The following is a 15160-nucleotide window of genomic DNA, read 5'->3' as shown; positions in this document are numbered from 1 at the left end:
GCACGTGGAAAGCGCCAGGCCTCTCTCTGGGGTGTTGTGTCCGCCTACCCGAGGTGGGGCCTCACCCTGTCCACCAAGGCCCAGGGCACAGCGACACCAGGAAAGGCCCAATCTGCTTCATCCCAGGAGCTTGTTACTAAGATAACACCAGGAATTGCCAAAATTGGTGCTGGGGTCTGGCCCTCCACGGGTATAGCAGTGTTTGGGGGTCATCTAGGAGCAGTCTCAGCACAGGAGTGTGGAGAGTGCCTGCCCCGCTCCCCAGGGAGCAGAATTCACTGCCAGTAATTTTTCTGAGAAAACTTTTAGGGACGTTAATTGTTTGGAGGCCAGGAGTGTCTCTCGTCCCTTGGCAGTCGGGAGGCGTGTGGAATTTTAGGTGAAAATAACATCTCCCCAGACGCTTCCTGGCATTTCAGGTTTTGGTGTCTCCCTGAGAGCATTCCTGGAAGTTTGGGTTTGCCCTGGGCTTTTTGCCTCTATCTTGGGCTATCACAGGGCGGGGTCACTCGGAGCCTCTCGGGGGCTGCCTGTGGTGAAAAGGAATTCTCGGGATCTGGGGCGCCTGTCCTCAGGATGGAGCCCAGCCCTCAGCTCTGCACTGTGACCCCAGACCTCTGTCACACCCCCTCAGAAAACAGAGTCCTGCATGAAGCTGATGGAGCCGAAAGGAGAAACGGACAAACTCACATTCTAGTTGGAGACCTCAGCGTCCCTCTGTCAACAAAGATAGAGCCACCAGACAGAAAGTCAGCAAAGCTGTGGGACATTCACAGGACACTGTGCCTGACAGCAGCAGGACACACGTCCTCCTGCACCCAAGCAACCACCAAGAAAGGCCATGTATTGGGCCATAAACAGTCATCAACAAACTTAAAAGAACTGAAATCATACAGACCGTATCATTCCGTGACCAAATGGAATCAAACTAGAAATTGGTAACAGCGAGATAACTGAAAAATCTTCAAACTCTTGGAAATTGATACACTTTTTTTTTTTAATTTTTTAAAAAATTTATTTTTGGCTGCATTAGGTCTTCAAGGCTGCACATGGGCTTTTCTCTGGTTGCGGCGAGTGGGGGCTACTCTTCGTTGTGGTGCGCGGGCTTCTCACTGAGGTGGCTTCTCTTGTTGCAGAGCACGGGCTCTAGAGCACAGGCTCAGTAGTTGTGGCTCATGGGCTTAGTTGCTCCGCAGCATGTGGGATCTTCCTAGACCAGGGCTTGAACCCGTGTCCCCTGCATTGGCAGGCAGATTCTTAACTACTGTGCCACCAGGGAAGTCCTGAATGACACAGTTTTAAATAACACGGGTTATTTAGGAAGTCTCTAGGAAAATAAAACAGCGTGTCGAAGAGAATGAAAATGAAAACATGACATATCTAAACTTGGGTTATGCAGCTAAAGCAGTGCCAAGAGGGAAACACATAGCATTAAGCGTGTAGTTTGGAAAAGAGGAAACGACTCGTCAGTATTGTGAGTTATCACCTGAAGACATTTGAAAAGAAAAGCAAAATAAGCTCAAAGCAAATGGAAGGAAATGATAAATAGCCCAAATCAATGAAATAGAAAATGAAAACTAGAGAAAATGGGTTGATCAAAAAGTTAGTTCTCTGAGAAGATCAGTAAAGTTGACAAGTCTCTGCTAAGATGGATTAAAAAAGAGAGGTTAACCCAAGATGTCCACAGACCCCAGAGGCTCTGAAGGGAAATGGACTTACGGCTTCAGCACCAGTCCTGGGACTGAGGTGAGGTGGACAAGTTCTTCAGGTGTGCCCCGTGTGAGGTAGAGTGTTTGAGTGGGTCTGTAATCATAAAGAAAATGAATTCATAGTTAGAAACCTCCCATAAAGGAAATCTCCAGTCCCATCTGGGTTCACAGGAGAATTTTACCAAATGTTTAAAGAATTCATACCAATTCCGCACAGTCTTTTCCAAGAAATAGGAAGAGGAGGGAATATTTTCCAGTTGATTTTATGAATCTGGTATTACTCTGATACCAAAACCAGATGGAGATGATACAAAAGGAAACTACAGACCACAGGGCAGCGTCCCTCATGAACACAGACACAAAAATCAAAGCCAGTCATCAGCACAGAGAGCTCATCAGTGTATAAAAAGAATCACACAGGGGACTTCCCTGGCGGTCCAGTGGTTAAGACTTTGCCTTCCAATGGAGGGGGTGCGGGTTCGATCCCTGATCAGGGAGCTAAGATCCCACAGGCCTCGTGGCCAAAGAAGCAATATTGTAACATATTCAATAGAGACTTTAAAAATGGTTCACATCAAAAAAAATCTTAAAAAAAAAAAAAAAAACAATCACACACTACAACCAAGTAGGGTTTATTCCAGGAAGCAAGGCAGGGTTCAACATCCCCAAGCCTATGAACAGAATGCGGCACATTGGCACTTCCCTGGTGGCCCAGTGGTTAAGAATCTGCCTTCCAATGCAGGGGACGTGGGTTCAATCCCTGGTCAGGGAACTAAGATCCCACATGCCGCGGGGCAACTAAGCCTGCTTACCACAACTGCTGAGCCCGCATGTGCTCTGGAGCCCACGCGACACAGCTAGAGAGCCCACATGCTCTGGAGCCTGAGCACCACAACTAGAGAAGACTCCGCGTGCTGCAACTAAGACCCGACGCAGTCAAAATAAATAATTTTAAAAAAAATTATATATGTACATATATATATATATGTATACACAACGTTAACTGGCCTAGGAAGGGAAGTCATGTGATCACATCGATGGTGCAGAAGAGGCATTCCACGGAGTTCAACACCTACTTGTGATAAGCACTCAACAAACCAGTAATGTAAAGCCCGTGGACTTGATAGGGAGCACCTGCAGAGTCCTGCCGCCAGGCTTGCGCTGGATTTCAGAAGACCACATGCTCCCCAGGGTTGGCCCAGGTGGTGCAGGCAGGCAAGAAAGGGACAGAAGGGACACAGGCAGTGTTGTCATGTGTGGACGATGTGCTGTCTGTGTGGGAAATCTCAGGGGGTCTATGAAAGTATTTCAGGTCCCAGAGTGAGTTCAGGAGGGTCGCAGGACCCAGGATCAACAAACAGACACCACAAGGGTATTTCTGTTTGCTAGCAACACGCACAAGGAACGCAAAATTTAGAACAGCACCGTTTACAATCCCTGCAAAAGAAGAAAAAAAGAAACATATAACATATTACTCTTACAAAGCACGTATAGGACTCGTGAAGCTACAAAACCAAACGGGGAAAGAAGTCAGGGAAGACTTCAGTAAACAGACGAGATCACAGCCTGGCGACCCACATCAGGAAGGTTCTCTTGCAGTGGTCAGTGGGGTCAGCACAGTCCTCACCAGAAATGCCAGTGAGGGTTCCTACAGACACAGACGAGCTTATTGTAGACTTTATTTGGAGAGTCAGGGGAAATGGGATGGTTAAGACTCAGCCCACCAGGCCTCCGGCCTCCTCCGTGCCTGCGTGCTGTGGGCAGGACAGACACGTAGATCACCGACCTGGAAGTAGCCCCACACCAGTAAGACCAACTGACTTTTGCCAGAGGTGCAAAACCATTCATGACGGTGCTGGGGCAGCAAGAAAGTGGCCTCACCCTGAACTTCACACCTTAAACAGCAGGTAGATGACCATTACTCAGAATTGGCCATAGATTTGTAAAGATTTCAGAAGAAAAGAGAAAATTGTGGGGACGTAGCCTTTAGTGTCACCTGGACCATGATCTGTCAGCAAAAAATGGATAAATTGGACTTGATCAAAAAGAAATCTGTTGCCCTGCTAAAGACTCTCAACAGGATGAAAAGCTACAGGGTGGGAAAAATATCTTTGAACCACGTATCTGACAACTATCTAGGATATGTAAGAACAGTAAAAACAGAGCAAAACACATCCAACTTGAAAACGGGTGAGTGGTGAAGAGAAAGGCAGCCTGGGGAGAGGTCTAGTGTCACTGGCGGCCCTGGAGGCGCGGGGGGCCTCGATGGGGTGCAGTGCCGGGCGCAGAGCTGGCGGGCGTCGGTTCTCACAAAACTGAACCCGCAACCGCCGTCTATCCCAGAGGCGCACGTGGGCTGAGCAGGGAGCCTCCGCAGCAGTGCTCAGGGCGACCCTGTTGGTAATCACCACAGACTGGAACCCACTGGAGTCCTTCTGTGGCGCGTCCACCTGCCAGGCTGCTGGCGACAAGCGGCTAGGTGGGTGGGTCCTGGGTGAGAAGAGCCCATCGCAAGGGCCGCCTGCCCTGTGATTCTATGTCTAGAATGTTCTTGAGGTGAAGGTCACAGGACAGAGAACGGGGGCATCTTGACCCAGTGCTTGTGTGATTATGTACGCATGTGAAGTGGCACAGAACCACACACACGTGACACAGCACATGCCTGCGTTCATGGAGCAGCAGCCTGCATGGTGCTGGTCGGGGGCCCTGTGGGCTCTGGGTGCTGGTTTTGAGCTTCCTGGACTCAGCCCTGCATTTGAACGAGTGGGGAGGGGAGCCCACCTGGCCCAGCCCCTACAGACAGGCCAGCTGTGGGGCTACCTAGAGGCCACCCATCCTGGCGGCTGACCTGACACGTTCATTTCGCGAGGGTGTGTCTTCTGCCTGCGAGGGCTGAGCACCCACAGGGCAGCGCCCCGCCCTCAGGCCGTCGGTGACACCCCCACGTGAACTGTCTCCCCAGGCTCGCCCGCTGCACCTACTCCTGGGGGCTTCGGTCCCAAAACAGTCCCCCCTCCCAAGGCCAGCGGCTCCTGGCAGATGAGTCGGCCCCCAGCCCAGGGCACCACGTGGCCCCCTCAGGCCAAGCCAACCCCCATAGCCAGTGTGCAGCCACGGCCAAACTACAGCTCCAGCTTCAGTGTGATCGGCAGCCGGGAGGAGAGGGGGGTCCGTGCCCCTGGCTTTGGTGAGTCCTTCCTCTCTTGCCGCGTGTGTGGTTTTTCGAGCTTGCTGTGAAGTGGTTACAGTGAATCCCATTTTGCCTTGTCCAGCTCAGAGCCCAGTCCCAGGAAAGGGTGTTGAAAGAGACCCAGAGTCTGTTTCCACCCAGCGGGAGCCCCTTTAGATGGAAGTTAATGATTTCAGATGCATGTCTGTGGGTGACCCTCTTGCCCCCAGTGGGCCAGGCCACACTGTCCGGGAACCTTCTCGGCCTCTGCTGGCCGGGCAGCTGGGTGGTCAGCCCAGGCCTGGCTGCCTCGCTTGTTGGGGGAGGGGGGTGGTCCTGATGCCTGCCGTGACCCCGCCCACACTCGTGCGCTCATGCCTCGGGGCAGCTCTTTTGGATGTTTCCCATCTTCTCGGCCATCCTGCCATCCCCGAGGATGCTCGAGCTGGCCATGCAGCACAGAGGCAGCAGGCAGGCTGTTGGGTGGGCACTTAGCGCAGCCCCTGAAGCCTTTGCTCTCCTCCAGGTCCAAAGCCAAGGGTGTCGGAGAACGATTTCGAAGACCTGTTGTCCAACCAGGGCTTCTCCTCCCGGGCCGACAGGAAGGGGCCAAGGACGATCGCCGAGATGAGGAGGCAGGACCAGGCGCGGGACTCAGACCCCCTCAAGCTGAAGGTGCAGGGCACTCGGCCCGGGGCAGGGTGGGGGGCACCCTGGGCAGGAGCGTGTAGAGAGGGACACAGCCGACGCGGCCCCGACTCTCACACACGAGGACCTCTGTCCGACACGCTTGCAGGGACAGTGGCTTCCATCTACGCTTATTTGTTCTCCTGAAAGTTTTGGGGTGAAAGATCAACTGTCCCCATGTGGCTGGGACGTGTGGCTTCATGCTCATTAAGCTCCTTGCTCTTCTGGAGACCAGCCAGGCATGACCCCAGTCGGGGGCATGGGCCGCAGAGACCCCTGGGGTGACAAGGACGTCTGTGTGCCTGGACCCCAGGACGGACAGGGCAAGGCTGTGACGGCGGGTCATCTGTGAATGTCCCATGGAGGAAAGGGTCCCTGGATTCCACGCACCATCTAGTCCGTGTCCTGTCCAGCCAGACCTAGGGAATGGAATTGGCCATGCCTGGGTGGGGTCAGTGCAGAAACTGGGGTGGGGGTCCACGTCGGGGCCACACATCTCACAGTCAGGTCCCTGCTCCGTGGGGCGACCGCCGGCTGCTCGGTGGGTAGAGGCTGGGGCCTGGCACGCCCTCAGCAGCACGGCGTCTCCTTCAGCTCCTGGACTGGACGGAGGGCAAGGAGAGGAACATCCGCGCCCTGCTGTCCACACTGCACACGGCGCTGTGGGACGATGAGAGCCGCTGGACACCCGTGGGCATGGCCGACCTGGTGACGCCTGCGCAGGTGAAGAAGCAGTACCGCCGTGCCGTGCTGGTGGTCCACCCGGACAAGGTGGGCACGGGGTGTGGGCTCTGGGCCGGGGTTGGGGCGGGGTTCTGGGAGCAGGCCAGGCCCTCACCACCGCCGTCCTGCCTGCCCGCAGGCCCGGGGGCAGCCCTATGAGCAGTACGCCCGGATGATCTTCATGGAGCTCAACGACGCCTGGGCCGAGTTCGAGAGCCAGGGCTCCCGGCCGCTCTTCTGAGCCCACGGGTCGTGGCTGCACGTGCGGCTCGTGGAGCTGGAAGCTGCTGGCTGGCCTGGAGGGTTGTGCGTGGGCCGGGGCGGCATGGGCCGGCGCGGCTGCAGCTGGCATCACATCACGCCCGCCACGCTCAGCTGATCCAGAGCCAGCGCCACTCCCTTCGCAGGAAGAGAAAGCATTCCAAAGCCTCCGAGTTCTTTCTTTTTCTCTTCTGGTCCTGAAGGAAAGGTGACGATTTGCACTCCTCCCACACGTGTCACAGTCTGTGATTTGTTTTATCCGTGGCGTGTCCACTGGGTAGATCGCGCTGCTCAGCTGTCCTCCAGAATCCGTTCCTGAACATTCACGTCTCCCCTCGTAATCAGCCTGGTGACCACCTGTACATAATTAAACTATTTTCTGACGACCCTCGTCTCCGGGGCTGCACACCACCTCCCTGCACTTTTGCTGTCACCTGGTTGACCTTGGCTCTGACCGTGAAGATCAATCGCAGGGACCCCCGCCTGGCGAAGTTGGGCTCCTCACCACTGCTGGTCTGAGCCCCTGCGGGCCCGCAGTCTGGCCTCGGCCAGCAGCCCAAGCTGGGTGGTCAGGCATGACAGGAAGGCAGGAGGACCGGGAGGTGTGGGGAGTGATCAGATGAGCTGCGGCTTTGGTCTGGGGGCTGGCCCTCGTCGGGTGCTGGGCATGCCCTGTGGCCACTGCAACGTGGCAGAGGCAGATGGTCTTGGTGCAGGTGCACAGAGGCTGGCCCTCCCCCTGGGTCCCCCGGGTCCCTCCTCCTCACAGCAGGAGGATGTGGGGGGCTTTGGATTCTCTCGTTCCGGGAATTCAAAGCAAAAGCCATGGCCTTGAGTCACGGCCTGTTAGAGAAGCCCCAGCCGCCCCATGCTCTGGGGGACAACACGTCAGGACAAACGACAGCAGTTACACGACTCGAGGTTTGGGTCGGAAGTGACGTTCCCAGCCTCCTGTGGGTCTGTCCACCGTCCCCAGGGCTCGTCCTACTCCTGGCTGCCTGGCACTGCTGGCCAGGCCCTGGAGATGGGGTGGACCTCGACCCTCATCCCCGTGGTGACAGCAGTCTTGGCCAGGCCCTGCCAAAGCTGCCCCTCAGCCCAGTCAGCACTGTGGGCTGGCCTCTGAGAACTGTGTGCAATCTCTTCTTTAGCCAAAATGTGAGTTATTGAGTCAGATGTGATGCCAAGTCAGGGATTCAAGAGTGCGCCACCTGCCCCTCAGGTGGGCTTGCGAGTTGGGTCACCTGGGTCAGGACCCTCCCTGTGCCAGGCTCCTAGGCACCCATCCTCACATCAAGGCCTCATCTGGGAGGTAGGGCAGCGGTTAGCTGAATGCTGTGACTTGAAGCTTGGAGCCCCGCCTTCCACCTCCAGTGACCTCGTTGGTCTGGCAGAGGGTGGGCCTGCACCTCCTGACAGTTCAGAGGAGGAAGGGATCTGGCTTTGTGTCCTGAGGCCCCAGAACCCTACGGCCTCTGCCCCTCGGGCTGCTCCCCAGCCCCGCCCCAGCCAGGGGTCAGCAGAGAGCAGGAGAGGAGGCCGAGGGCCGCCTGGACCTCTGCACTGTCCCCTCACTGAGGTGAGCCACCCACCTGGGTTGGGGCTGCTGCTGCGGGTGGGCAGGAGGGTTAAATCCGGCTCTTCCCAGGCTGAGGCCTCTTTTCAAAGAATGCTCACTCTTTTAAGTAACAGTGGGACTTCCCTGGTGGCGCAGTCATTAAGAATCCGCCTGCTGATGCAGGGGACACAGGTTCGAGCCCTGGTCTGGGAGGATCCCACATGTTGCGGAGCATCTGGGCCTGTGCGCCACAACTACCGAGCCTGCGTGCCGCAACTACTGAGCCCGCACGCCTGGAGCCCGTGCTCTGCAACAAGAGAAGCCACTGCGATGAGAAGCCCGCGCACCGCAACGAAGAGTGGCACCCGCTCGCTGCAACTAGAGAAAGCCTGCGCACAGCAGCGAAGATCCAATGCAACCAAAAATAAATAAATAAATTTATTAAAAAGCGAAACAAAACAATGAACGACCTAAATAGGCCCAAGATTGCACATCAAAGTTGCTCTGGATCACGGCTCAGGGCCAGGTGGCTCTGGGGCACTGGCCAGAAGCCCTCGCAGGTCCTGCAGGGCCCGCCCGCCCCTGAGTCTCTGGTGTGGCACTCCCTCTGCCGTCCCTACTGGCTCTGATTTACTGTCTTGGTGAGGTGATGGCCCCGGTGGCTCCATCCCTACAGGCCACAGACCCCGAGCAGGGCTGCTCCAAGGACCACGTGTGTCCCCTCCAGTGAGCCCCTCGGGGCCCAGGGCATTCCCTGCGCTGGGCTGCTGCTGGCCCCATCCCCACTCGAAGCGGGTGTGGTCCTGGGGGTGGTTTGCTCCTCAGCAGAGGTCGGGTCTGGAGACTGGCTCAGATTAGGGACCCAGCACAGTACATGCCTCCCGGTGCTGCCCACCCATCAGTTACCCCAGGACCCCCTAGTCCGGCCGCCACCCAGCACATGCCGGACAGCCTGGGTGACTGGTGTCACCAAGGGACAAGACCCTGTTCTCAGCAGTACCTCCCTCCCGCCCACCTCCCTCAGCCCCCCGCCCCTCCACTCCTGCTCCCAGAGGCAGTGAGTGCGCCCCTCCCTGGAGTCCTGGCCAGGGTATTGGGTGTGTCTCCGTGAGTCCTCGCCCATCAAGCCGTGTCCTTGTGATCAGGAAGCACTCCGATGGTGGGTCCTTGCTGTGTTCCTGCTGTGTGGTTCTCGCCGCTCCTGGGGGCGGTCCCCTCCCCCCAGGGCAGCGCGGGTCTGAGGAAGCTTCCGCGTCTCCCTGCCGCAGGGACCCCTTCGTGGGCTGGGGGTCCTTGGGCAGTGTGGGAAGCACAGGAGGCCCGTGCGCTTGGCTCCAGCACCGGAGACGGACTGGACTTCCGCCCCCGCCGGATTCCCGGCAAAGGCCCCTTTGTGGGAAGGACTCATCTGCTCAGTGAGTATTTCCCGGCGCCCACTGAGCAGTCCCAGGAAGACTCCCGAGGAGTGGCCAGCTCGGCCTCGAACCTCCAAGGGCTTTCTCGCCTGCCCAGGTCACTCTGAGTCCTTAGAAACAAATTGCTGCTCCGGGCCCTAGTCCAGGCTCTGCCTTGGGGGGACCCAGGGTTAGATCCCCTCAGGCCATGTGGGGCACTGAAGTGATGTGGGACCCCTGCTCTGTGGTGGTTCCACCACCAGGCCTCCCTTCCTGCCCAGTTTGGGGCCAAGCCCGCTCCCTTCAGGGCCGAGCCCCAGGCAGCCTGGCAGCTGCTGGTCCCCACAGAGACCCTCAGGAATCACCCCGTCCCAGCACCGTGGGATGAGTGTAGGAGACTCGGGCCAGCTCTGGGTCACCAGGCCTGTGAACGATCCTGGGGGATGTGCCTCTGCCCAGGGTGGGGGGATCAAGGTGGAGTGCGGGGGTGGGAATCCTGGCCCGAGAGACCCTCTGTCCAGTATGAAGCCGGCTCAGACCCCCAGAGGGGTTGGGCAGACCCCCGGGCGCCTTGCTCTGCAGCCACCCAGCCCCCAGGTGCTCTGGGCCCTGCCAGGAGCTGGCCAAGCCCCGCCTTGTGCCCGGTGGTCCAGCCTGGGCCTGTCTTGGTGATGGTGGCTGTCTGGGCTGCGGTGCTGTGACAGATCTCTCCCCAGTGTGGTGGTTTCTGTGCCAGAGTGACGGGCTGTGGGAGTGGGGGGCCCTCAGCTGCCAGGAGGGCACACAGAGAGGACACAGACAGACAGACACACGCATCTGCTGTTTTCTCTGTTACAGACACGGCCCCTGTCCAGCCAGAGTACCTGCTGGGCGGTGGATGAGACCTGGGCACAGTGTCTCATATGAAGGGAACCCTGGGGCCTGACGTCACCCTGCCTGCTTGCGCTGGGCAGGGCCCTTCCTGGCCTGGTGTGAGGGTAGGACAGCACCCACTGGGCAGGGCGGGTGTGCGGGGATCCCTAGAGTAAGGAGAGGTTTGCGGGGGTGGGGGAGGGTGCTGCTTTCAATTGGCAGGAGGTTTTCAAGGCTCATCCTCGCAGAACTGCCTCAGGACTCACTGGGTGACATCCATGGTTTGGAGAAACATCTGTGTCTCTATAGCTGCCGTGGATGTGCTGCCCACTCCCGCCACCTTCCTTCGTGCTCCCAGGACGCACCCTCGTCCCTGAGAGCAATGTTTCAGGACCAGGGAGCCCCCCTCAGACCCCACGGCCCAATTTTGGGGTCAGAACCTCCCCCTGCTCCCGGGGGCCAGCCTTGACTTTCCCAGGAGCCTTTAGAACACGGCTACCAGGGAGGGGCGGGCCTGGGTCTGCCAGACTGGGGAGCAGCTGGCCTGAGGGCAAGGACACAGCTGTGGACATTTATAGACCTGCTCCAACCAGCAGAGTCCGGGGACACCCTTGGGGGTCCCCCATGGGCAACCTGGCGGGGGGTGTTAGGAGGAGAAAGCGACATCAGGATAGGAGAGAGGGAGACAGGAAGGGGACGTTATGGGGGCAGGAGGGGCCCCTTGGGTGGCATGATGAGGCCAGCAGGTGTGTTGCTTGTGGGTGAGCATGTGGGGGGGACAGGTAGATTTGGGGGGACTTGGGCTGGGGTCCTCCAGGAGTCTCATCGGGGAGGGTACGTAGGTGTGGGGGCAGAGCCCAGACACAGGGTGGGGCGGTGGGCAGCTAAAGGGCCACTGGTGGAGGGTCCTGCTTCTCATGGAGGACACCTGGCACCTGGCCCTGAACTGGGATCGTGTCCACTGGCCACCTCGGGTTCGGGCAAGGCCTGGGTCAGAGAATCTCCCACACCCAGGCCCCCAGGCCAGGAAGAAGGGGTAGGAGGGCTGGTTCCCTGATGCCTGGGGGAGGGGAGGAAGTGGTTCCAGACCCTTAGCCAGGCCTGGGCAGACAGCAGGCCAGGCACCAGGCCCAGGGCCTTGAGAGCCTCCCGGCCCGCACCAGGGCCGGCCCCAAGGCTGCCAGGCCATCCCACTGGCCAAGACAAGGCGTCGACCATCTATGGCACAACCCGGATCAAGGGAGACCCCCCCTTCGCCTTTTCCATGGCGTCTGGGGGAGCAGCCCATCCCCCCGAATGTGTGGTCCGCCCCGGTGCCCCTGCTTATCTGGCCCGAGAAGCACCAGCCTGGAATGGTGCAGCCCGGCTCCCCAGCTGACAGTTGTCTTTATTCAGCAACTGCCTGGGCTCCTCTGGGGGCGGGGGGCGGGGAACTCCTCCCTGTGGTCTGAGACGCCTTCCATTTCTATCATTTTTCCTTTTCTGCATGCGATGCTGTAATTCCGATGTGATGCCTGGCACTTCCTCATCCTTCAGGGATGGAATCTTTTACCCAGCCTCTTCCTTCTCCTGGGGAGGGGGATGCCCCCGGGGCCTCCAGGGCTCCCACCCGCGTAAGGCGGACACAGGTCTCACCCATCTGGGCCATGGCATCCGCACCTGTAGCACAGGTGTGGAAATCACACCTTCCGGGTGTTTCTCACCCCCAAGAGGCAGCGTGGGACGCAGGCCCTTCTGAACCCCTGGGTACGGGGCCAGGTGGGGGGCAGCCTGGCCCTGGGAGGTACGAACGAGCCCTCCCCCACCTGGCTCACGACCTCCTTCCCGCCTGCAGGGCTGCTGCCTGGAGCGTGGGACACTGGGTCACTCAGCCCGAGGCCCAGCTTGGCCACCCGCGCTAACAGGCTCCAAGTCTCTCTGGCTCCACTGTTTTGATTCTGTGATTCTCTTCATGGCGCTTACCCAGTGGCATCTGAGAGCAAAAGCTTTGAGAGGCGCCGCCTCGCCTGCCTTCCTCAGCGGCCCCCACAGCGCCAGGACAGCCCCCTGGCCGGCGGTGGACTGGTGGGTGACAGGGACAATAGGGGCTTGGACTCTGCAGTGGATGAGGGGTCGCCATCCTGCATTACCTCGTCGGCCCCTCCGAGGTGGTGGACGTGATCCAGAGAAGCTGGCCCGGGCCCCGGACTCCTCTCCCCTCCCGGGGCTGCAGGCTGACCACTCCAGGTGTGCTGATGAGCTAGCAGCAGGCTTTCTGAAGAAAGAGAAAAGAAAGCCCGATGGGGTTCTTCGGACGCTCCAGGCTGCCACTGTGAAGTCACTGGATGCTGCCCTCTTCAGCTGGACAGTCCCCTGGCCTGCACAGGCCTGGCTGCTGCGGCCTCCCTGCCCCCTGGGGCAGGCCTGGGGCCCCACCCTATGCCGGGCCTAGGGGAACAGGGCCTGGATTCAGCTGCCCGCCCCTCACCGCCACCCCTCGATGCTTGACCAGGGCTGCCAGGCCCCCAGACACAAGCACAGCCAGGAGAGGGCCACGACCCGGGACCAAAGGAACACCCTTCCCCAACTGAGCAGACAGGCATCTCCCCATGCCTCCTGGGTGTGAAACCCTCCAGTGGGACCCACACAGGCCTGGCCTCACTCTGGGTGCCACTGGAGGGAAGAGGGGGGCCAGGGGGGTGGCACTCCTGGGTGGTGGCTTCTCTCTATGGCCTGCCTTTCTGGGAAGGGTTTCTTGAGCCTGAAGCCCACTCCCCCCAAGGGCCAACTCTGTTGTCCACCAACTCAGTCCTTGCTGGATCCAGGTCACTGACCGAGGGAGTCCAGGCCTGACCCACACAGAGTGCAGCCAACTCGGGACCTCGAGGGACACGGGGTGCAGGAAGCTCTGAACACTGCGTCCACCTGAAGCTGCCTGATGGCACAGCCCAGGCCTCACTCGGCCAGAGCAGGAGCCCTGTGCACACCCCGGGGGCCCTAGACCCTCCCTTGGTCCTGTACCTGCATAGGCCAGCCGCCCTCTGTCCGGGCCCTGAGCCAGGCCTCTGACGGAGTGTCCTGTGAAAGGTCCCCGAGGCTGGTCCGGGCAGCCCATGGTGGGTGGAGGAGGCCTCTGGAGTAGGATGGGGGTGATGGCAGAGCTGATGGGTGGGGGGCATTCACAGAGCAGGGACACCCGGTCTGCAGTTCAGGGAACTCTCCCCAGGAGGGTCACACGACGCATTAGAGGGAGCGACCGCTGGACAGAGAGGGGCCCAGAGCCTGGGTATGGATGCTTGTTCCGCTGGACACCCCTTTCCTTTCGCCTATGGAGACCCCGATGTGAGGCTTGGGTGAGCCGACCCTGCGGCTGGGGCAAGGGCGTCTGGTGGCCTGGGCTCCCACAAGGCAGAGGCCTTCAGAAGCATGGCCTCTCCCACATCGTCCCCCATGCCTCCTGTTGGTGCCCGAGAACCCCCACTTGCTCAGGCCACCCTGGTGCTTCTGTTCAGCCCTGCACCGCCACGGCTGTCACCGTCCCAGCAGAGCGGTGAGAAGCAGAATCCCACTTTCAGGCCTGTGAACTCTGCTAGTTTTACCGTGGAGCACAGGGGTGGGGGGTGGCTCCAGGCAGCAGCCAGGAAGGACAGGGGGTCATGGGAGCCACAGCCCCTCGTGGTCGCCCCCCTCCCCGAGCATCTCTGGAAGTCACTGCTCCCCCTTTCCAACACTCTCCCTGTGGGGAGGGGTGGAAAGATCAGGGGCCTGGGGCCTGGGGTGAACAGGGGCAAATTGAGGGGACAGGAGCCACCACTGTGCTCTGAGCCCAGATCCTGGGCCAGCTCCTCAGCAAGGGGGGGTGGTCCTCAGGGCTCCCGGCTGGTGACCGAGGGGCCCCCGTGTCTCTGGAACTCGAGGAGCAGCCTCTGTGGGGATGAGGAAGAGCGCATGTCGACACACAACCCTGACCCAGGACGGGGCAGGAGTCCGAGGAACAAGCAGGCCACCCCAGGCCGGGCCAGCACCTGCACCTGTGCCCTCAGGAGCCCACGTGGCCAGGGAAGGGGCCTTGGAGTCGGGGAGCACACAGGGTCTCCTCCACACACAGCTGAGACGTTGTGGCCCAGCTCTGAGGAACAGCAGTGATGATTTTCCAGCTTGCTTTGCTTCTGCTTTTCACCTGTTATATTACCTGGCAAATAATGATGAAATCCAGCAGGAAAATGGCAACACAGATGGTGCTGGTGCTGGGGACTGAATTATTCATCATGTTAAATTATTAAGTTTGTATTTGAAGTTGCTGGTGAGCCCATGTGTGCCAAGAGCCCGTCCCAGCCCTTCCTGTGGGGTCTGCGACCCCCTTGCCAGACCCCATGCCAGGATTGAAGAAGGACTTCAAGTGATCCTGGGCCCTCCCGGGACAGAGGGGACCAGCAGGAGCCAGGCCTCCCTGGAGGGAGTGCAGGGAGCCAGGCAGGGGCTTCCAGGACGCTGGGGGTGAGTGGGTGGGGGGAGTTGCTGGAGCAAGGCAGCCGCCTCCCCTTCTTGACACCTGGAGTGACCCTGTGGGGGCTGCAGAGGGGACTCTAGGTGGTGGTGTGGCGTCTCAAACCCAGCACCACATGCTCCTGGGCTTCGGCATAACCCTGCTTTGGGTCAGGGGTTCCTAGCCTTCAGGGGCTGACTTCTGCATTTGAAGAGCCCGCAGAGCACTGAGCTCAGGGCTCTATCCCTGTCCTGCCGGCCAGCCAAGGTCCCAGAGCCCAGACGTGGCCGTGGCCAAACACACACGCCCCGAAGCTGACCCCTTGGTCGCAACCCCTCCCCC

The 15160-nt window shown here is 59.4% G+C and overlaps 1 protein-coding gene across 1 annotated transcript in view; it reads left to right on the top strand.

The window, feature by feature from the left end:
• GAK (cyclin G associated kinase) overlaps positions 1-6935 on the top strand; it is a gene marked incomplete at its 5' end in the record, with an annotated part of 53103 nt that extends 46168 nt beyond the window's left edge. Inside the window, 4 exons of the mRNA XM_079698228.1 lie at positions 4672-4896; positions 5405-5553; positions 6160-6336; positions 6428-6935. Of these exons, the coding sequence (XP_079554354.1) occupies positions 4672-4896; positions 5405-5553; positions 6160-6336; positions 6428-6529 (653 nt within the window). The 3' untranslated portion in view covers positions 6530-6935. The remainder of the gene's footprint in view (positions 1-4671; positions 4897-5404; positions 5554-6159; positions 6337-6427) is intronic.
• Between the last annotated feature and the right edge of the window lie 8225 nt (positions 6936-15160).

The sequence above is a fragment of the Hyperoodon ampullatus genome (genome assembly GCF_949752795.1).
Source record: "Hyperoodon ampullatus genome assembly, chromosome: 1".
NCBI classification, from domain to species: domain Eukaryota; kingdom Metazoa; phylum Chordata; class Mammalia; order Artiodactyla; family Ziphiidae; genus Hyperoodon; species Hyperoodon ampullatus.
Note: the sequence above shows the minus strand (reverse complement) of the source record. Positions and strands in the feature narration are given on the sequence as shown.